General features: G+C 48.5%; 2 protein-coding genes across 3 annotated transcripts; both read right to left on the bottom strand.

The window, feature by feature from the left end:
* Window positions 1-92: 92 nt before the first annotated feature.
* LOC141947298 (adiponectin-like) lies at window positions 93-7,405 on the bottom strand. 2 transcript variants are annotated; one of them, XM_074878262.1, is made up of 4 exons: window positions 7,271-7,405; window positions 6,623-6,838; window positions 1,623-1,842; window positions 93-1,216 (listed from the first exon to the last, which is right to left on the bottom strand). In XM_074878262.1, exons 3-4 carry the CDS (start codon window positions 1,831-1,833, stop codon window positions 690-692), a joined length of 738 nt encoding a protein of 245 aa, XP_074734363.1. In that variant the 5' UTR covers window positions 1,834-1,842; window positions 6,623-6,838; window positions 7,271-7,405; the 3' UTR covers window positions 93-689. The 2 variants fall into 2 exon arrangements, with proteins under 2 accessions (XP_074734363.1, XP_074734362.1); XM_074878261.1 differs by lacking the exons at window positions 6,623-6,838; window positions 7,271-7,405 and adding an exon at window positions 5,055-5,107.
* Window positions 7,406-14,013: 6,608 nt separating this feature from the next.
* LOC141947297 (adiponectin-like) lies at window positions 14,014-19,047 on the bottom strand. Its single transcript, XM_074878259.1, has 3 exons — window positions 18,976-19,047; window positions 15,544-15,763; window positions 14,014-15,137 (listed from the first exon to the last, which is right to left on the bottom strand). The coding sequence occupies exons 2-3, from the start codon at window positions 15,752-15,754 to the stop codon at window positions 14,611-14,613; spliced, it is 738 nt and encodes a 245-aa protein (XP_074734360.1). The 5' UTR covers window positions 15,755-15,763; window positions 18,976-19,047; the 3' UTR covers window positions 14,014-14,610.
* Between the last annotated feature and the right edge of the window lie 1,911 nt (window positions 19,048-20,958).

Here is a 20,958-nt window from a genome sequence, read left to right as displayed (position 1 = left end):
AGAGAGATCCCTGCCCTAAACGAGCATGCTGTCTACATGAGCGATAACGGTAGGGGATAAACATAAAAGGAAAATCAAAGGATTAAGATCAATGAAAGTTAATAATATGAATATATTCAAAGATCTGGGCTGAAGGAGGGAGACAACAAACCATGGGTGGAAGTCAAAGGCCCTACTAAGACAGGGAGATATGATGGAGCCATCTGTTCCAGCTGAAAGCAAGAGCAGAGATGGCTTTCATGGATAGTCTTCTTCCTCTTCTACTGAAATTGTAAAAAGTTGGCTAAAATGTGTACCATTGGTTTAAATGAATTCAGGTGGTTGAAAAGGGGAAATTTAGAATGTGATATTGAAATGTAACCAATTTTTCTCTTACCACTTCTAAATTTAAAGAAAATTTAGGTCATCTTGAGAGTTGCTCTGTGATGATGTGGTGGGAGTGTGGTTTGACTTTGAGCCCAGGTTTCCACGCGGAGAGCAAGAGCAGAGGTAGGAGTGAACTCTTGGTCCCATGGAAGTCACTTATGTATAACCTCACTGACTGCACAGGAGACAGGGTCCACCCTTGGCAATTGTTGCCCCTGCAAGAGGCAATTTTCTGGTAAATACAGTATAGCTATAGCGCCAGTGCCCCAGGACGCCGTCCAGGGTTAAGCCACCTGATCCCTCCCCATGCAGCACCCCCTGCTTTAATGGACGTCTGGGTCTGGGTACAGGAGGAAGCCCATGAAAGTGGAATCATTGATGTTGTCGGCGTAGACACCGTTGTTGTCCCCCTCCCCATACACCTGAAGCCAGACCTCATCCCCAGCGCTGAGGTGCAGCAAGACGGAGCCGCTTGCTTGGTCTACGTTGTTCTTCTGGAACTGGTCGTAGGTGAAGATCACCGCCTTGTCCTTCTTGTAGAGGCTGACTTTGACGTCCGACAGGTAGACCGTCAGGTGGTAGGCGAAGTAGTACATGCCGGGGATGTTGCAGAGGAACTTGCCAGTGCTGGCGTCGTAGTGGCTCTGCTCGTTGTAGAAGATCTTGCTGAAGCGGATGGGGACGTTGGGGTGGGGGGCTCGTTCCGTCAGCCCCACACTGAAGGCGGAGCGGTAGACGAAAGCACCTTCACCCTTCTCCCCCTTCTGCCCTGGGTATCCGGGAAATCCTCGTGGTCCGTCCCGCCCTGGGATTCCTATTTCTCCTTGTTCACCTTTGGGACCTTGCATACCTGGGGGACAGAGTTGGGATGGGGAGTTGTGTTTGCACTGTGCTGTAGCCGCTACCCACCAGCCTGAAACACAGAGGGGGCTGTGACATGGGGATCTGCTCAGCAGCACGGAGCTGAGGAATGACCTCACCCCCACCCATGTGCTGAGACAGCGAGTGCAAAGCCTGCTCACCCCCCGGCTGCATGTAGAGCTGCCAAGAGCAGCATGTCTGAAAAAACACCATTAATTGGGAAAACAACCACCAGACCAAACTGTTTGACTTGGGCTGTGGAAGCGCTATCCCTGGAGATACTCAAATGGCACCTGGACAAAGATCAGGCATGGACGCACTAGATGTGAGACCTGCCAGGGATGGGCTGGGGGCTGGGGCTGCCCACAGGCTCCAGCACCCTGTTCCTCACCAACCTGTGTCTCCTTTCTCTCCCTTTAGTCCGTCTTTTCCATCTTTCCCATCCCGGCCAGGGAGCCCGTTGTGGCCGGGGTAGCCGGGAGCTCCTCCCATCCAGTTGGCACACGGTGTTTTGGGGTCGGGTTGGACGTCCTGGGCAGCCACCTCTGTGCAGTGGGGGGCCACCAGCAGCAGCGAGCAAAGGAGGAAGCCTGCTGGGCCCCTCATCGTCGGTTCCTGATGTGGACAATCACTTAAAGGTTAATAGGAAGAAAAAATAGTCAACAAAGCCCCCACCCCTGAGTAAGGGAGAGGCACAGAGGCAAGACTGACGTTTCAATCGAGATATCCAAAGGAAAGCAACTGTGCTCGCCCCAAGGGCCCCTCCACATCCAGCTGGCGTGAGCTCCATGACCCAAGCAGGGATGGGGCCCCCGGGAGCAGCGTGGACCTCAGCCCGGGAGCACATCCCGTGCGGAGAGGAACAAACGCCAGAGTTACCCCCTGGCACTCGCAGGCTCTGTGCTCGGGCACAGATGGAGCTTGGGACCAAGCACGGCAGATGCCGGGGTATCTGTGGCTGATTTCTTTGCAAAGCTCTGCTCAATTAGCCACGATCCACTGTGACTTCTGCCCGGCTGAGCGAACACCTGATTGAAACTACAGGTCTGGCAGAGCCTGTCTCAAAAAACCTCAAAAGCCCTTACGCTGAGCAGGTGGTTTATGGCTGCATGGACAGCCCGCTAACCTGGGTCTGTGTAACGTGAACAGAAACTACAGCCAGGCTTTCCATCTCCTCTGAGCGACCGCATGAAATTATGATACCCTTTTTTTTCCACCTGAATTATGTTTCTGGACTATGGGAGGAAAAGTTGCGCAGTGTTTAGGTACTGTAGGGTCATATTTTTCTTTAACCTAGTTGCTTTGCTGGTCTGAGCTCCCCAGAACCAGGTTGGTGGTGACACCCTACAGCCAGCCTGGGGCCATGTTCTGATGCTCCCAGAAATCAGTGGGACCTTGGTGGGCTTTGGGTCAGGCTTTTAGGAAACGGATATTTTAAAATGACTGTGGTTCTGTGATACTGCTCACCAGGCAGAGATTATACCCTGGAACAGTAAAGGTATGCTGTTATGAGGGTTGTTAAGTGGCTTAATAGGCGATAAAAAGTGAATGGCATCATGGCCGTTAGAGTCTCTTAGCTCTGTAATTTCCAAGAAAAATAGTATTTCAGAGCAATTCCTTTGCAGGGTGATTTTCCTAGGCAAGCTAGTTAAATGTCGTATTTTAAATAATGTCTTATTAGTTCTCGTGTAATTGCTTCAAAGGAAATGAAGTAAAGGTGCACATTTTGGTGGGTGTAGAGTTACTTTTCTTCACAGTAGCTGGTATGGGGCTGTGTTTTGGATTTGTGCTGGTAACAGTGTTGATAACACAGGGATGTTTTAGCCGTTGCTGAGCAGTGCTCACACAGAGCCAAGGCTTTTCTGCTCCTCACCCCCACCACCAGCGAGGAGGCTGGGGGTGCACAAGGAGCTGGGAGGGGACACAGCCAGGACAGCTGACCCCAGCTGATCCCAGGGATATCCCTGACCATCTGGTGTCAGCTCAGCATAGAAAGCTGGGGAAAGGTTGGCGGGGGGGCCGCTGCTCGGGGCGTGGCTGGGCATCGGTCTGTTGGTGATGAGCAATTGCTTTCATTTGCATCACTTGTCTTTCTTGGGGTTTGTTTCTCTCTGTTTGTTTCTTTTTCATTACGATCTATTATTATTATTACTACTATTGTATTTCAGTTATCCAACTGTTCTTGCCTCAACCCATGATTTTTCTCACTTTTACCCTTCCCATTCTCTTTCCCCCATCCTGCTGGGGGAGGGTGAGCACGGGGCTGTGTGGTGCTTAGTTGCTGGCTGGCGTTAAACCACGTCAGTGTTCCTGCGTCTCTGCGCTTTGGGAAGCGAAATGCCCCTTTGCAACAAGGGATGTAGCCACTGTCCATGAACCAGGGTGGACCAGTGAAACAGATGTCTGTAAATCCTAAAAGTGGCTTGGTTTGGCAAGCGAGGGTGTGCCTGTTTGGGCACACTGCAACATGGCCAGTTTGCCATGTCCCAGGGGAGGGCAGTAAGCGGAGGGACCCCTGTCCCTCAGGCCAGGTCCCCTCTGGCGCAGCTACACGCAGGCACCCCTCCCAGACCAGCACAGGCTGTCTGGGGCCATCTAACTGTGTGAAAACATGCTAGTGTTCAACAAAAACCTGCCTCAAAACTGCGTTTCTTGAGCTGTGTTTTGGTGATTTTGTTGAGGTTAGTTCCACTTTCCATATGTTGCTCAGAACTCAAATATCATTAAAATTTTAGCAACATGTGCCCCAGAGTCAGGTTGTCTGCTAGTGCAAAATAAAACCCTCCTGTAAGGTCAAAAGCAGTGCAAATTTGAGGCAGCCCAAAGCAGGGCTGCAGGGAGCTTTCCTGGCCTCTGCCCATCCAGGTTGCTCTGAAGGGCTCGAGGCGATGCCCATCCCATTCATCCCTGGGCGGCTCTTCACTGCAGGTACATTACACAATGTAGTTTTCTCATTGTCCTAAGAAACATGTTGTGATATGAAATAGAAAACTACTTCTTTTGATACAGTTTGACTCGGGCACAGGCGGTTTGCTTGTTTGAGAAACAAAGTAATTCTCTGGCATAAGTATGTCTTACAAAGGGAAAGTTTTAAGCTATATTAAAAGCTCGTATGCATTATATGAAGCTTATTCATTTGTCAGCAGAAATCAGCATATCATGCATAAGAACAATGCCATTCATAAGTGCTACATAGTGATTCAGACCGTGATTCAAATTTAAATTTCACATACCACTGTATAAACATATTTATATTTATATATCTGTTTAAAAAGCCCACAGCATTTTGCTTAAAACACACAACAAACAATTCATCTGTTTTCCAACTCCAGTATTTTCTTCAAAGGGTATTAACCAGGGGTTTGGCTTATGTTGGTCACTTTTCCTTTTTGTAATTACTTGTAACCTAGTTTTTGCTGACATTCCAGCAGTGACTTGGTCCAGGGAGCTCGCACCTCAAATCTGGGTGGTGCATGTTGCGGCTCAGGGAGATTTGGGGCAAACCCAACCTTCCCAGGAGTCTCTGAGGACGGAGGTGAATCGAAAGGTGCCAGCGCAGTTATAGCCATGTGGTTTTTCACTGTTGTTCCTGACTACTTTTGATTTAGGAGTTTTGATCTCAAAATAGTGTTTCCAAAACGGAGGGTATGAATCTAAGGGAGATCGGCTATTCCTGGTTTAACACACTCGCTGGCTATTCTGAGAATAACTCCCTTTCCTTTCTTAAAGGAAACGTCTTGCAAACAGAAAAGTTCTGTCTGTGCGATTCAGCCCAATAGAAGAGAAAATCCTGAACTTAGGAAGAGGAAAAAAAAGATCATGCTTACCAGCTGCTTTGAGTTCTAGTTGGCTTGCTGCAGTCTCGTCAGCAATGAAGTCCGGCTACACATCGCTATCCCTAAGGGCACGGGGAGCTGTCAGCTCAGACACTGCATTTTCCATTTGCTATTGCGCATGCTGACCTCAAACTTGGGTTTTCCCATTAATTTTTCCTGGCCATCTCTTAAGTTTTGGACCACTTATATAATCCGGTCACACTGGGATATCTTGCAAAGATAGCCTTAACGGGGAAAAGGTGGGTTTGGGAATTTGGTAGGAAGTGAAGGAGCAATGGTTTGCTGGAGAAGCCCATGTGAATGCCCGCTCGTCCAGGGCTGGGCTTGTACAGCACAGGCAGCTGCTCTGTGTAAAGTGGGGAATGTTGTTAGCAGCTGGTGGAGAAAGTGTGTCTACAGCCTTGCATTAAAGCAGTCAAATGGTGCTTTTTCAGCATGTTAGTAGATGAATTATTGTGTGAGAAGTTTTGGCTTCTCATTCAATGGCAGGAGCCGTTCCTGCCTGGAGGCTGCTGCTGCACCAAAGAAGGGCAAAGCTGCCCGAGGGGAAGGGCAGTGCTGGGCCAAGAGTTTTGTCTTAAGCCAACCAAGCACGTGCCAGCGCTATTGTAAATCATTGGATTGATCTCAGCCATATGGATGGCTTTCAACCTATCACACGTTTTGGCTTTAGGTCAAAAGAAAGTCTTTATTTCCCTGTGTCTCTTTCCTTCCAAAATGGAGGTTGAACCTTGGAGAGCAGAGGCTTTCCTATCCAGCGCTCTGGGGCAGTTCAAGATTAGCTAGACGGGACCTTGGCAAACCTAGGCTCACAAAATCAGACCAGGAAAAACAGTGTGATGTGTGCTGTTGGAATGGGGCATGGGGAGCTGCTGTCGTTGGGAGAGGGGAAACTCATCCAACTGAAGGTCAGCAGGACAGTATCCTGAATTACTGAGTTGTTGTAAAGACCTGGCTGTCTGGAAGGCCTAAAAGGATGTATAAATGAACACGGAAATAGTTTCTTATATGTAGTGCTTGGAGTCAGCAAGGGTGAATTTCCAAGTCCCGAGGAGAAGGGTGCCGAGGGGAGGAGCTGCAGGATGGCTGCTCGCTGCCTGCCTTAATTTGGTCAAGCCCTTAGTGTTCAGCATTTGAGAAATTTGATTTTTTTTTTTTTCCTTTGGATGATGGTTTTTTCCATGCAATAATGAGACTTAAAACAATCCTCATGCAACTCCAGTAGAATATGGCAGAGATCTGTTTGAATCTGTTGTTTTCTTATAAATGTGATTTGCCAGAGCCATGCGTGTGTGTTTGTGTGTGTGTGATGCCAATGTTTCTGTCCAAGTCTTGTCTCCTGAGCAATGAATGGAGGAGCAGGATCTTGGAGAGAGGAACTTTTGTTGCGGTGGGGACGGGAGGTTTTTGCCTGCCTGTGCCTGGGATTTGAGCAAAACAAGGCTGTTTTCCCTGCCAACTCTCGGCTTGAACCCCAAAATGCATGATTGGGGTATTTATGAGGCTGCCAGGATTTGAAAATTGCACCTGACATGTTTAATAGGTAGTGCTGCAATTACCTCATGGCCTTTCAATTCAGTTGTTAGGAAGAGAGCACGGTGATAAATCTTTCAGTGATCCATCAGGCACCCTCCCAAACGTTATCCCTGCCTCCCAGAAGAGCGGGTGGAAGTTTGTCTCTGGGGGTACAACCAGCTGATCCGACCCTGACGCACTCGCTGTGGCTCTGTTGTCTTACACGCTTGGTTTGCAGGTTGGTGCTGGCTCCTGTTCCGCTGCAGAGGGAGATAGTGTACAATGCAGTGAGCGACTTCTGGCCACCGTGGAGCCCAGCCCATGGGAACCCTTGTCGCCCTGGTTGTCCCTTCCCGAGGCTGCTGTGCCCTCCCCAGCCCCGGGGCTGGGGCCCCTCCGCCGGGAGCTGCCCCCTGCCCTGCCCTGGCTCTCTGTCCCTCCGGGACGCCTGGCCCTTCCCTCGGCTTTCCACTGGCCCTGGATACCGCACGTCCCAGAAACAACGCACATTCCCCACTCTGCTAAAAATGGCAAGAACTGTTGATGCCATTTAGCGGGCTGGCTGACAGGCTGTTACACGCTATTCTGGTGCTGCCCAAGGCTGTGCGCCGCGGAGGGACCGCAGCCTCCCCGCCAGGGATGCTGCTGGCTCTGTCCCGGGCCCCGCGGGCAGCCCCGGCCGAACGGCTCACCCCTCTGCTTCAGCCCGGCGAGTCCGCTCCTGCTGCCGGACAGACCCCGTGCCTGGCCCCGCCGCTGCCCCACGGGCCCCCGCATCGGGTGCCAGATGGTGGCGAGTGCTGAGGAGCCAACTCCAAAGAAAAAGCAGTGAAATGGCCGTGAGTGCCAGTGCTGCCATCAGCGAGGACCCCGGTCACACCCTGCAGATTCTCCCTGATCCCAGGCATCCTCGTGTTCCCAAACCCTTCCCCGTACAGCGTTGTACTTCCCTCTAGTGGCTAATTATTACTGGGGAAGAGGAGCTCTGTCCCTGCGGGCAGACTGGAGGGGGCCAGCCAGGTCCTGTGTGCCCCTGGGGGCTGCTCAGCCCCTTCTCCAGCGGCCTGGCTGCTGTGGGGTCTGCCATGACGCTGGGTGCAGAACAAATAGATTATATAAAACAGTCCAAATACATTCCAAAACGTGGATAGAACTGCACAGAATTGTCTCTGGGTGTTACCATTTTATAGCTATTTCTGTAATCTCTTAGGGTATGCATGCATATGTATCTAAAGGAAAATAAAACTTTTGCTTATATGCTTTCTGCATTTGAAAGACAACTGTATGCACATAAGTATATACAGCTGCTTTTAGAGAGGAGACCAGCCATGTATCTGGCCACTTGTGGGTACAATATACACCAGCTTACATTTGGTTACTAAGGTGCTTTTTAATCCTTCTTAAGAAGTATATTTAGACATTTCAACAGTGACTTTCAGATGTGTTATTAAATCCAGTTGCTGTGGTGGTGTTGATGTCACAACCTGGTATTAATTCTGAAATAAAGTAGGCTTCTCATGTTGCTCAAGACTTAGTATACAGGAGAAGAAGGAAGTTCGATTTGGATATACTCTCCACAGTTGGGAGGACCCTAGCCCCTTGTTGGAGCCAGCATATTCAGGAGTAGGTATTTCCATGAAGTTCTACCATCAAATTGTGGTATTATATTCTGGTGTTAGTTCAGGGCTCTTCTAAGTGAGGCTTAATCCTCGGTTGATCGTATGGCACTTGTATGTTGCCTTCTGTAAGAATAAAGACTTGTTTTCAGTTGTTTTGTTAGTTTGTGCTCGATATGCGAAGGAGATACAGAGCTGAGTAGTTAAGAGTAGTTCCCAAAGGTGACTAGACCAGCTGTGATTAGCCGGCCACATTTCACTAGTCTGAGAGAGACGAGTTTTCGGAGAGAGAACTGTGATTAGCACCTTGGCAGCAATCAAACATTTTTTAGAGAGAGGATTTTTAACTGCAAATGACGATCTGCAAAATTTATAAGTGTGTGCCTGGATACTGTGACCAAAAGCCAGAATCCTGCAGGAGTGTCTGCATCTGAGACTTGCTGCGTGCATAAAGCCAGTACTTGCTTAGTTCTGGAGTCTGGGCATCGTGGTTGATTGGCTCTGAATGTGATGGCTCGTTAATGTGTTTGTAAAAGCCCCTCCTTTGAAGCTTTACTTGGATGAATTTAATTGCAAAGCTTGTGTTGTACAAGTGAAGCAGTGCAATTGGTGTATGATGGAGAACATATAGGTGGGTCTGCCTGCCTGCCTTCCCTGTCTCTTCCCACCCTGATGTTACATTTCTAGTAACTGGTGGTGCAGTAGCTCTCATTCACTTAATTCACCTTTAATTAATTCATCTATATTTCTGTCTTCAATCCACATAATGAAGAACTGTACTTGAGAATGTGCATATGTGACAGCTGAAACTTTTAAGGTTAACTTTCTCTTATTTTTCTGACTAGATTTCGAAGATCTCTTTGATGATGATGACATCCAGTGAACTTAGGTGTCCAGCTATGCAGTGCCAAGATGTGGATTTTTCTCTACGATCGCCTGTGGTGTCCATTATTTATTAAAATAATCAAAACAGGAAAATCACAGAAGAGGGGAAGAACCCTGTCTAAGCTGCTTGGGGAATATGAAAGCCAGATGGTTAAAGATAACTAAGGAGGGAATTGTAGACTGTTATTTCTAGGAAGCGGTGTGTAGATTTTTCTTAAAATTTTACTTGCTGATGTGCTCATTCAATAAAATACTAAAAAACCCCACCTCTCTCTGGGATGTACTTTGAAAACAGATATTGCTGTGTTCTGAGCTCCCTTAGAGAATGATTTTTTTTTTTTTTTTATTAAATCATTCACTGTTACTTTTGGATACGATGTAAAGATACCCGGCAGGGCATATTGCTGCCTAGGAGAGGTTTCTTCATCCCACAATATGGGATTATCTAGGGCTAAGACGTTTGCTTGTTCTGAGTAGTCTGTCTCTCATTTGCCAGTCGCGCTGGCAGTGTCTCCTGTTTCAAGAGAGATACTCAGCTACCATCAGTACTTTTAGTTTAGGAAACACAGGAAGAGAAAGTGGTAATTTTATCGTGATATTTTGAGCAGAGAAATGTTCTGGCCCTGGGCCATGGGAATGCTTGGATTTAAAAATATGATTTAATTCTTGAAACTGTACTTCATAGAAAGAAAATCACTTTAGGATTCTTTTCTCCTGCTGCAGGAGAAATGGAGTCACTCACACTTACAGGTATAGTGTACATGAATCGTTCTGTTAGATATTTGTTCAGATTTTGACACAAGTTTTCAGAAAATGTTCTGAAGTGTTTGATTTTTGCACCCTCCAGTGACCAAAGGGAATCTGGGAATGAAAGGAACAGGTGAGTTGGTGGTGTATTATTCCAGAGTCAAGAGTTTAATCTTGTCTAATTTTAAGTGCAGTCTGTATTCCATAAATTGATCACAAAAATATCTTTGTTTAAAGACTTCACACTACTTAAATTTCACATGGAGCAAACCCCTTTCCTTTCATACCTCTTGCACATGGTTTTTTCTTGGGTTTACCTTAAAGGAATTCTTCAATGTGACAGTAAGTATGCTGGCCCCTGAGCTTAAAGGTGTAAGCACAGTAAAGCCAGTAGGACTTGGGTGTCTTGTGTTCCTGGGGGTTTGTCAACAGCCTCTGTTTCATCATGCAATGTATATTAAATCAGCATTCTGACATTTCCTCTGCTCAGTGTCTGACATTACAACGTGTCCCTGAAGGCACAGTCTTGCTGAGGCAGTCTCCTTTTAGTGCTCGCTTTGCCTAGAGAGGCAGGGTTTCAGGCTTTCCTCGGTGAAACCAGTGTGAACATTTTGACTGAGTGGTAGCAACTGCATTAGGACTGGTACTAGCTTTGGTGCTGTGCTTTCTCCAAAGCAGATCCTGAGAAATGAGCTGCTGCCAGTAAATGGAGGCTGCATTCTGGGCAGGTGCAGAAGGTGAAGTAGATTTAAGAAGCAACTCTGCTCCTCTGTGCTTTCAGCTACTTTCTTTTGCTGATGCCCAGATTCCTCAAGATGGTCACTTTAGTTTTGGAATACTTCCTTCTCCGTGTTTTGTACAGACTTCTCCTTTGTTCTTCATTTACCTGCCTTAAGCTGTAAGAAACTTAGTGAAGGAACTCACTCTATGTGGTGTGTAAAAGTGTTTGAGTTAGTAAAACTCCTTATGAAGCAAGCTGCTGAATTTCAGGAACTGCCTTGGTGCGCAGCTGATGCCACTCTGGCTGTAGCTGCTGTGAGTACTAGCTGGTTCTTTGGTATTCCCAGCTGCAAACTTGCTAGCTAAGCTTGTGCTTAAATCTGAGACCTGGTGTGGGTTTGTTCTCTTGGCATGAAGTGAAATGGGAGGAAGGTTCTTCAGAGTTGGAATGGGATGATACCGAAGGTACGTCTGCTGTAGCTGTCTGGAGTTCTCGCCTTGGCAGTGAGACTAGGTGAGGAGTGTGTATATAGCTTTGTCTTTCTATAGTGTGTAAGAACTTTCATTGGGCACTGTAATTTGTTTGGGTCCCTTTTGTGACAGTATTAATATGAAAAGTCTTATATGAAGAACAAATTGCCCTTCAGCTTCCCATTGTGCCTGTGTTATGATCATTTGTGAAGCCTTTCAGTGTAATTAGTCTGCGAGCAATCAGCCTGTTGTCAGGAAATAATCACAAGATGTCAGAAGCTCTAATAAAAATTGATTTTAAGGGCTTTTGTCTGTGTTGATTATTTCATTTACATAGCTTTGATTTCTGTATGTTTTGTGGAGATTGACACCACTCAAAATAGGTGTTTCTGAGCAAAAGAGCAGGCCTGTTTGAGCAGCATTTTGCACCCATTCAGACTGATGTCTGTTACTTTATAAGCTGCTGCGTACTGCTCAGTATTTCAGTGGCCGTGTAGAGGCCCTACTCCGAATAGATTTATGGTGGTACTGAGGTCAGTGTCCTGAATTGTCCCACTGACTTCAGTGGGACAGCTGGCAGTGTATGGAGCCAACCTTCTGCCCGAGCCTTGGCAGGATGAGGTCCCAAGTGCTAAAATGCCTTGGAAGGGGCGTAGCCAGTTGAGCCACACAGATGAAAAGGAATAGCTTCAAAACACTCGAATGTCAACCCGTTCCCTCTGATATTCTCAGAGGGCTGATTCTCTGTTGGCAGGAAACCGCTCGCTGTCAAAGTGTATTCTTAGGAATTAGGAATGTGAGTTGTGTTTTGAGCTGAAAATAATCAAGTCATTGTGAGGGAGAGAAAGTTGCCACGCTGAAGGGAGCTGGCTGGCATCTGTGCATAGTATTTCATCAGTGCCTCTTCTGAGCTGGCTGCCAGGTTAGCAGGAGAATCCAGTGTTCCACTGCTCTTCATGTGAGCAAGAACACGCAAGCTCAGACCTAATGTGGTAGTAGTGGCATTCATCCCTGAGGTTTAACCCCTTAAAGTGTGTTTGAAAATGTCCTGTAAAGACAGAAGTCCCTTCTGTGGTTTGGAGGAGAGGAGGCTTCCCCCAGAGCTGCTTTGCTGTCCTCCTGCCCTGAGTTACTGCATACACAAATACGCTTAAGGGCAGATCCTGCATGAACTGGGCTGCCCCCTCCTTCACGCATCCTTGTTGCTTACAGAGGCAAGAGTACTTGTGCTCCTCATCATAGCATCTGTTTTACATATGAGTCACCATGGTTGTGTTTGGAGTGTTGGGCAGGGTTTGGGAGAGGTCGCTTTCTCAACATGTTTATGTGAGAGACCTGCTGCAAGTGGAAGACCACGTGCTGTGTCATGCACTGGTGGGAGCAGGTGGGGAGGAAAACAGAAATGAGGTCCCCGTGCCAGCCGCCACAGTGAGAGAGTGTGGGGTGGCTCGCCAGCCCAGTGACTGAGGAACAAGTAGGGTGCTTTTGAGGGAAGGCATGTTCCTATTTATTGGTCTCTATTTTTGGTGGCACAGACATGTCCCCTGGCAATGACTCCTGCCCCAACAGTGAGGTGTCAGTGCTGCAGCTCCCCGGGGCTGGAGCCAGAGCCCCCAAACAGCTCCGGTGCCAAACCGCTGCTCGATGGTCCTGGGGAGGGTTTTCCCAGGTCTCTGAATCCAGCATTATCAGATTGAGCATGAGTTTGGCCCTTGCTAAATCTAATATGCTTGAAGCCTCCTGGGCCAGGGGAGGCCCTCTCTCTGGCTGGCCAGTCAGGGTGGATTCAGGCACAGTGGTTTTGGGGAAACAGTCTGGAAACCAGAGCTCATCTTATCCAGAAAGGAGGCAACACTGTGTGAGGTGGTGAGATGCTGAAGCCCTGATGAAAGCTAGAGGGTGGGGAGTTTCTTGGGAAAGCAAAACCACGGTTTCCCTGTGTGTGCCAGCACAGGGTGCCCCCATCTTGCTGGGGAAAAAAAAAGAATAAAATTTCCTGGTCTGCCTGGTGAAACTAAGGGAACGTCCCTCTCTTCAAATCCTTCCCGACGATGCATACAAAGATGTGGAGCATTCTCACTGAGAGAGTATTTTATTGTTGTTATTATTTATAATGTGGTCATTCACTGGTGTGTAGAAAATGCTGGTGTTGGAAGGAATTTCATTTGAAGCTCTTAATGCTGTTTTTTGCTTGTAATAACGCATTAGCTCTGATCTGTGTTAGCTTAATGAGAGTCTTCTTTGAACATATCTGAGAAACCATCAAATCCTCTGTTAGCTAAAAGTCAGGCAAGCTCCTTGGAGAGCAGTTTGATGGGATTGCTACTAATCCCAGCCTTAATACTCTTCCCCCATGAAGGTAACCGTGCCAAGAGCTGGGGCAGGTCCTGAGGGTGTTCATCCCAGAAGCCCACTCAACGTGGGAGGTTGCACTAGCACTTGAAGCTCTGCCCAGCTGGTGTGCAAACCACTGCGTATGACACGCTTATGGTATGAAAAAGTAGAAACATGGTTGCTAGATCTCAACTTCTGACTGCACTTGAGAGCTATTCAGGGGGGAGACGGGACAGGAGCCTGCCAGCTTGCAGATGGGAACTGGCAGATGCTGCTCGTGTGCCCCATCCGGTGGCCTCTGGGCTGAACAAGTACTCATGCCATCACTTCCAGTGCCAGGTGAGTGATCTGGCAAGGGACACCTCCACCCTGAGGTCCCCTCTGACCAGGAGCCTTGAGGGCCCTTCTGCTCCCCGGTCAGGCGTCGTGTTTGCAGGGGAGCTGCTGGCTTTTCTGAGCATCACAGCTGTGTGGCCAACACATCTGTGATCACTTTGGGACCCCGAAGGTCAATGGGCCGCTTTTGTTGTGTGGCCTCCCTGGCGTTTGTAAGGCTTTTCAGATAAATCAAGAGAGATCCCTGCCCTAAACGAGCATGCTGTCTACATGAGCGATAACGGTAGGGGATAAACATAAAAGGAAAATCAAAGGATTAAGATCAATGAAAGTTAATAATATGAATATATTCAAAGATCTGGGCTGAAGGAGGGAGACAACAAACCATGGGTGGAAGTCAAAGGCCCTACTAAGACAGGGAGATATGATGGAGCCATCTGTTCCAGCTGAAAGCAAGAGCAGAGATGGCTTTCATGGATAGTCTTCTTCCTCTTCTACTGAAATTGTAAAAAGTTGGCTAAAATGTGTACCATTGGTTTAAATGAATTCAGGTGGTTGAAAAGGGGAAATTTAGAATGTGATATTGAAATGTAACCAATTTTTCTCTTACCACTTCTAAATTTAAAGAAAATTTAGGTCATCTTGAGAGTTGCTCTGTGATGATGTGGTGGGAGTGTGGTTTGACTTTGAGCCCAGGTTTCCACGCGGAGAGCAAGAGCAGAGGTAGGAGTGAACTCTTGGTCCCATGGAAGTCACTTATGTATAACCTCACTGACTGCACAGGAGACAGGGTCCACCCTTGGCAATTGTTGCCCCTGCAAGAGGCAATTTTCTGGTAAATACAGTATAGCTATAGCGCCAGTGCCCCAGGACGCCGTCCAGGGTTAAGCCACCTGATCCCTCCCCATGCAGCACCCCCTGCTTTAATGGACGTCTGGGTCTGGGTACAGGAGGAAGCCCATGAAAGTGGAATCATTGATGTTGTCGGCGTAGACACCGTTGTTGTCCCCCTCCCCATACACCTGAAGCCAGACCTCATCCCCAGCGCTGAGGTGCAGCAAGACGGAGCCGCTTGCTTGGTCTACGTTGTTCTTCTGGAACTGGTCGTAGGTGAAGATCACCGCCTTGTCCTTCTTGTAGAGGCTGACCTTGACGTCCGACAGGTAGACCGTCAGGTGGTAGGCGAAGTAGTACGTGCCGGGGATGTTGCAGAGGAACTTGCCAGTGCTGGCGTCGTAGTGGCTCTGCTCGTTGTAGAAGATCTTGCTGAAGCGGATGGGGACGTTGGGGTGGGGGGCTCGTTCCGTCAGCCCCACACTGAAGGCAGAGCGGTAGACGAAAGCACCTTCACCCTTCTCCCCCTTCTGCCCTGGGTATCCAGCTGATCCTCGTGGTCCATCCCGCCCTGGGATTCCTATTTCTCCTTGTTCACCTTTGGGACCTTGCATACCTGGGGGACAGAGTTGGGATGGGGAGTTGTGTTTGCACTGTGCTGTAGCCGCTACCCACCAGCCTGAAACACAGAGGGGGCTGTGACATGGGGATCTGCTCAGCAGCACGGAGCTGAGGAATGACCTCACCCCCACCCATGTGCTGAGACAGCAAGTGCAAAGCCTGCTCACCCCCCGGCTGCATGTAGAGCTGCCAAGAGCAGCATGTCTGAAAAAACACCATTAATTGGGAAAACAACCACCAGACCAAACTGTTTGACTTGGGCTGTGGAAGCGCTATCCCTGGAGATACTCAAATGGCACCTGGACAAAGATCAGGCATGGACGCACTAGATGTGAGACCTGCCAGGGATGGGCTGGGGGCTGGGGCTGCCCACAGGCTCCAGCACCCTGTTCCTCACCAACCTGTGTCTCCTTTCTCTCCCTTTAGTCCGTCTTTTCCATCTTTCCCATCCCGGCCAGGGAGCCCGTTGTGGCCGGGGTAGCCGGGAGCTCCTCCCATCCAGTTGGCACACGGCGTTTTGGGGTCGGGTTGGACGTCCTGGGCAGCCACCTCTGTGCAGTGGGGGGCCACCAGCAGCAGCGAGCAAAGGAGGAAGCCTGCTGGGCCCCTCATCGTCGGTTCCTGATGTGGACAATCACTTAAAGGTTAATAGGAAGAAAAAATAGTCAACAAAGCCCCCACCCCTGAGTAAGGGAGAGGCACAGAGGCAAGACTGACGTTTCAATCGAGATATCCAAAGGAAAGCAACTGTGCTCGCCCCAAGGGCCCCTCCACATCCAGCTGGCGTGAGCTCCATGACCCAAGCAGGGATGGGGCCCCCGGGAGCAGCGTGGACCTCAGCCCGGGAGCACATCCCGTGCGGAGAGGAACAAACGCCAGAGTTACCCCCTGGCACTCGCAGGCTCTGTGCTTGGGCACAGATGGAGCTTGGGACCAAGCACGGCAGATGCCGGGGTATCTGTGGCTGATTTCTTTGCAAAGCTCTGCTCAATTAGCCACGATCCACTGTGACTTCTGCCCGGCTGAGCGAACACCTGATTGAAACTACAGGTCTGGCAGAGCCTGTCTCAAAAAACCTCAAAAGCCCTTACGCTGAGCAGGTGGTTTATGGCTGCATGGACAGCCCGCTAACCTGGGTCTGTGTAACGTGAACAGAAACTACAGCCAGGCTTTCCATCTCCTCTGAGCGACCGCATGAAATTATGATACCCTTTTTTTTCCACCTGAATTATGTTTCTGGACTATGGGAGGAAAAGTTGCGCAGTGTTTAGGTACTGTAGGGTCGTATTTTTCTTTAACCTAGTTGCTTTGCTGGTCTGAGCTCCCCAGAACCAGGTTGGTGGTGACACCCTACAGCCAGCCTGGGGCCATGTTCTGATGCTCCCAGAAATCAGTGGGACCTTGGTGGGCTTTGGGTCAGGCTTTTAGGAAACGGATATTTTAAAATGACTGTGGTTCTGTGATACTGCTCACCAGGCAGAGATTATACCCTGGAACAGTAAAGGTATGCTGTTATGAGGGTTGTTAAGTGGCTTAATAGGCGATAAAAAGTGAATGGCATCATGGCCGTTAGAGTCTCTTAGCTCTGTAATTTCCAAGAAAAATAGTATTTCAGAGCAATTCCTTTGCAGGGTGATTTTCCTAGGCAAGCTAGTTAAATGTCGTATTTTAAATAATGTCTTATTAGTTCTCGTGTAATTGCTTCAAAGGAAATGAAGTAAAGGTGCACATTTTGGTGGGTGTAGAGTTACTTTTCTTCACAGTAGCTGGTATGGGGCTGTGTTTTGGATTTGTGCTGGTAACAGTGTTGATAACACAGGGATGTTTTAGCCGTTGCTGAGCAGTGCTCACACAGGGCCAAGGCTTTTCTGCTCCTCACCCCCACCACCAGCGAGGAGGCTGGGGGTGCACAAGGAGCTGGGAGGGGACACAGCCGGGACAGCTGACCCCAACTGACCCCAGGGATATCCCAGACCATCTGGTGTCAGCTCAGCATAGAAAGCTGGGGAAAGGTTGGCGGGGGGGCCGCTGCTCGGGGCGTGGCTGGGCATCGGTCTGTTGGTGATGAGCAATTGCTTTCATTTGCATCACTTGTCTTTCCTGGGGTTTGTTTCTCTCTGTTTGTTTCTTTTTCATTACGATCTATTATTATTATTACTACTATTGTATTTCAGTTATCCAACTGTTCTTGCCTCAACCCATGATTTTTCTCACTTTTACCCTTCCCATTCTCTTTCCCCCATCCTGCTGGGGGAGGGTGAGCACGGGGCTGTGTGGTGCTTAGTTGCTGGCTGGGGTTAAACCACGTCAGTGTTCCTGCGTCTCTGCGCTTTGGGAAGCGAAATGCCCCTTTGCAACAAGGGATGTAGCCACTGTCCATGAACCAGGGTGGACCAGTGAAACAGATGTCTGTAAATCCTAAAAGTGGCTTGGTTTGGCAAGCGAGGGTGTGCCTGTTTGGGCACACTGCAACATGGCCAGTTTGCCATGTCCCAGGGGAGGGCAGTAAGCGGAGGGACCCCTGTCCCTCAGGCCAGGTCCCCTCTGGCGCAGCTACACGCAGGCACCCCTCCCAGACCAGCACAGGCTGTCTGGGGCCATCTAACTGTGTGAAAACATGCTAGTGTTCAACAAAAACCTGCCTCAAAACTGCGTTTCTTGAGCTGTGTTTTGGTGATTTTGTTGAGGTTAGTTCCACTTTCCATATGTTGCTCAGAACTCAAATATCATTAAAATTTTAGCAACATGTGCCCCAGAGTCAGGTTGTCTGCTAGTGCAAAATAAAACCCTCCTGTAAGGTCAAAAGCAGTGCAAATTTGAGGCAGCCCAAAGCAGGGCTGCAGGGAGCTTTCCTGGCCTCTGCCCATCCAGGTTGCTCTGAAGGGCTCGAGGCGATGCCCATCCCATTCATCCCTGGGCGGCTCTTCACTGCAGGTACATTACACAATGTAGTTTTCTCATTGTCCTAAGAAACATGTTGTGATATGAAATAGAAAACTACTTCTTTTGATACAGTTTGACTCGGGCACAGGCGGTTTGCTTGTTTGAGAAACAAAGTAATTCTCTGGCATAAGTATGTCTTACAAAGGGAAAGTTTTAAGCTATATTAAAAGCTCGTATGCATTATATGAAGCTTATTCATTTGTCAGCAGAAATCAGCATATCATGCATAAGAACAATGCCATTCATAAGTGCTACATAGTGATTCAGACCGTGATTCAAATTTAAATTTCACATACCACTGTATAAACATATTTATATTTATATATCTGTTTAAAAAGCCCACAGCATTTTGCTTAAAACACACAACAAACAATTCATCTGTTTTCCAACTCCAGTATTTTCTTCAAAGGGTATTAACCAGGGGTTTGGCTTATGTTGGTCACTTTTCCTTTTTGTAATTACTTGTAACCTAGTTTTTGCTGACATTCCAGCAGTGACTTGGTCCAGGGAGCTCGCACCTCAAATCTGGGTGGTGCATGTTGCGGCTCAGGGAGATTTGGGGCAAACCCAACCTTCCCAGGAGTCTCTGAGGACGGAGGTGAATCGAAAGGTGCCAGCGCAGTTATAGCCATGTGGTTTTTCACTGTTGTTCCTGACTACTTTTGATTTAGGAGTTTTGATCTCAAAATAGTGTTTCCAAAACGGAGGGTATGAATCTAAGGGAGATCGGCTATTCCTGGTTTAACACACTCGCTGGCTATTCTGAGAATAACTCCCTTTCCTTTCTTAAAGGAAACGTCTTGCAAACAGAAAAGTTCTGTCTGTGCGATTCAGCCCAATAGAAGAGAAAATCCTGAACTTAGGAAGAGGAAAAAAAAGATCATGCTTACCAGCTGCTTTGAGTTCTAGTTGGCTTGCTGCAGTCTCGTCAGCAATGAAGTCCGGCTACACATCGCTATCCCTAAGGGCACGGGGAGCTGTCAGCTCAGACACTGCATTTTCCATTTGCTATTGCGCATGCTGACCTCAAACTTGGGTTTTCCCATTAATTTTTCCTGGCCATCTCTTAAGTTTTGGACCACTTATATAATCCGGTCACACTGGGATATCTTGCAAAGATAGCCTTAACGGGGAAAAGGTGGGTTTGGGAATTTGGTAGGAAGTGAAGGAGCAATGGTTTGCTGGAGAAGCCCATGTGAATGCCCGCTCGTCCAGGGCTGGGCTTGTACAGCACAGGCAGCTGCTCTGTGTAAAGTGGGGAATGTTGTTAGCAGCTGGTGGAGAAAGTGTGTCTACAGCCTTGCATTAAAGCACTCAAATGGTGCTTTTTCAGCATGTTAGTAGATGAATTATTGTGTGAGAAGTTTTGGCTTCTCATTCAATGGCAGGAGCCGTTCCTGCCTGGAGGCTGCTGCTGCACCAAAGAAGGGCAAAGCTGCCCGAGGGGAAGGGCAGCGCTGGGCCAAGAGTTTTGTCTTAAGCCAACCAAGCACGTGCCAGCGCTATTGTAAATCATTGGATTGATCTCAGCCATATGGATGGCTTTCAACCTATCACACGTTTTGGCTTTAGGTCAAAAGAAAGTCTTTATTTCCCTGTGTCTCTTTCCTTCCAAAATGGAGGTTGAACCTTGGAGAGCAGAGGCTTTCCTATCCAGCGCTCTGGGGCAGTTCAAGATTAGCTAGACACGACCTTGGCAAACCTAGGCTCACAAAATCAGACCAGGAAAAACAGTGTGATGTGTGCTGTTGGAATGGGGCATGGGGAGCTGCTGTCGTTGGGAGAGGGGAAACTCATCCAACTGAAGGTCAGCAGGACAGTATCCTGAATTACTGAGTTGTTGTAAAGACCTGGCTGTCTGGAAGGCCTAAAAGGATGTATAAATGAACACGGAAATAGTTTCTTATATGTAGTGCTTGGAGTCAGCAAGGGTGAATTTCCAAGTCCCGAGGAGAAGGGTGCCGAGGGGAGGAGCTGCAGGATGGCTGCTCACTGCCTGCCTTAATTTGGTCAAGCCCTTAGTGTTCAGCATTTGAGAAATTTGATTTTTTTTTTTTTTCCTTTGGATGATGGTTTTTTCCATGCAATAATGAGACTTAAAACAATCCTCATGCAACTCCAGTAGAATATGACAGAGATCTGTTTGAATCTGTTGTTTTTTTATAAATGTGATTTGCCAGAGCCATGCGTGTGTGTTTGTGTGTGTGTGATGCCAATGTTTCTGTCCAAGTCTTGTCTCCTGAGCAATGAATGGAGGAGCAGGATCTTGGAGAGAGGAACTTTTGTTGCGGTGGGGACGGGAGGTTTTTGCCTGCCTGTGCCTGGGATTTGAGCAAAACAAGGCTGTTTTCCCTGCCAACTCTCGGCTTGAACCCCAAAATGCATGATTGGGGTATTTATGAGGCTGCCAGGATTTGAAAATTGCACCTGACATGTTTAATAGGTAGTGCTGCAATTACCTCATGGCCTTTCAATTCAGTTGTTAGGAAGAGAGCACGGTGATAAATCTTTCAGTGATCCATCAGGCACCCTCCCAAACGTTATCCCTGCCTCCCAGAAGAGCGGGTGGAAGTTTGTCTCTGGGGGTACAACCAGCTGATCCGACCCTGACGCACTCGCTGTGGCTCTGTTGTCTTACACGCTTGGTTTGCAGGTTGGTGCTGGCTCCTGTTCCGCTGCAGAGGGAGATAGTGTACAATGCAGTGAGCGACTTCTGGCCACCGTGGAGCCCAGCCCATGGGAACCCTTGTCGCCCTGGTTGTCCCTTCCCGAGGCTGCTGTGCCCTCCCCAGCCCCGGGGCTGGGGCCCCTCCGCCGGGAGCTGCCCCCTGCCCTGCCCTGGCTCTCTGTCCCTCCGGGACGCCTGGCCCTTC

Source organism: Strix uralensis, chromosome 9 (genome assembly GCF_047716275.1).
Source record: "Strix uralensis isolate ZFMK-TIS-50842 chromosome 9, bStrUra1, whole genome shotgun sequence".
Classification (NCBI taxonomy): Eukaryota; Metazoa; Chordata; class Aves; order Strigiformes; family Strigidae; genus Strix; species Strix uralensis.
This window is presented reverse-complemented; position numbering and strand designations above follow the sequence as displayed.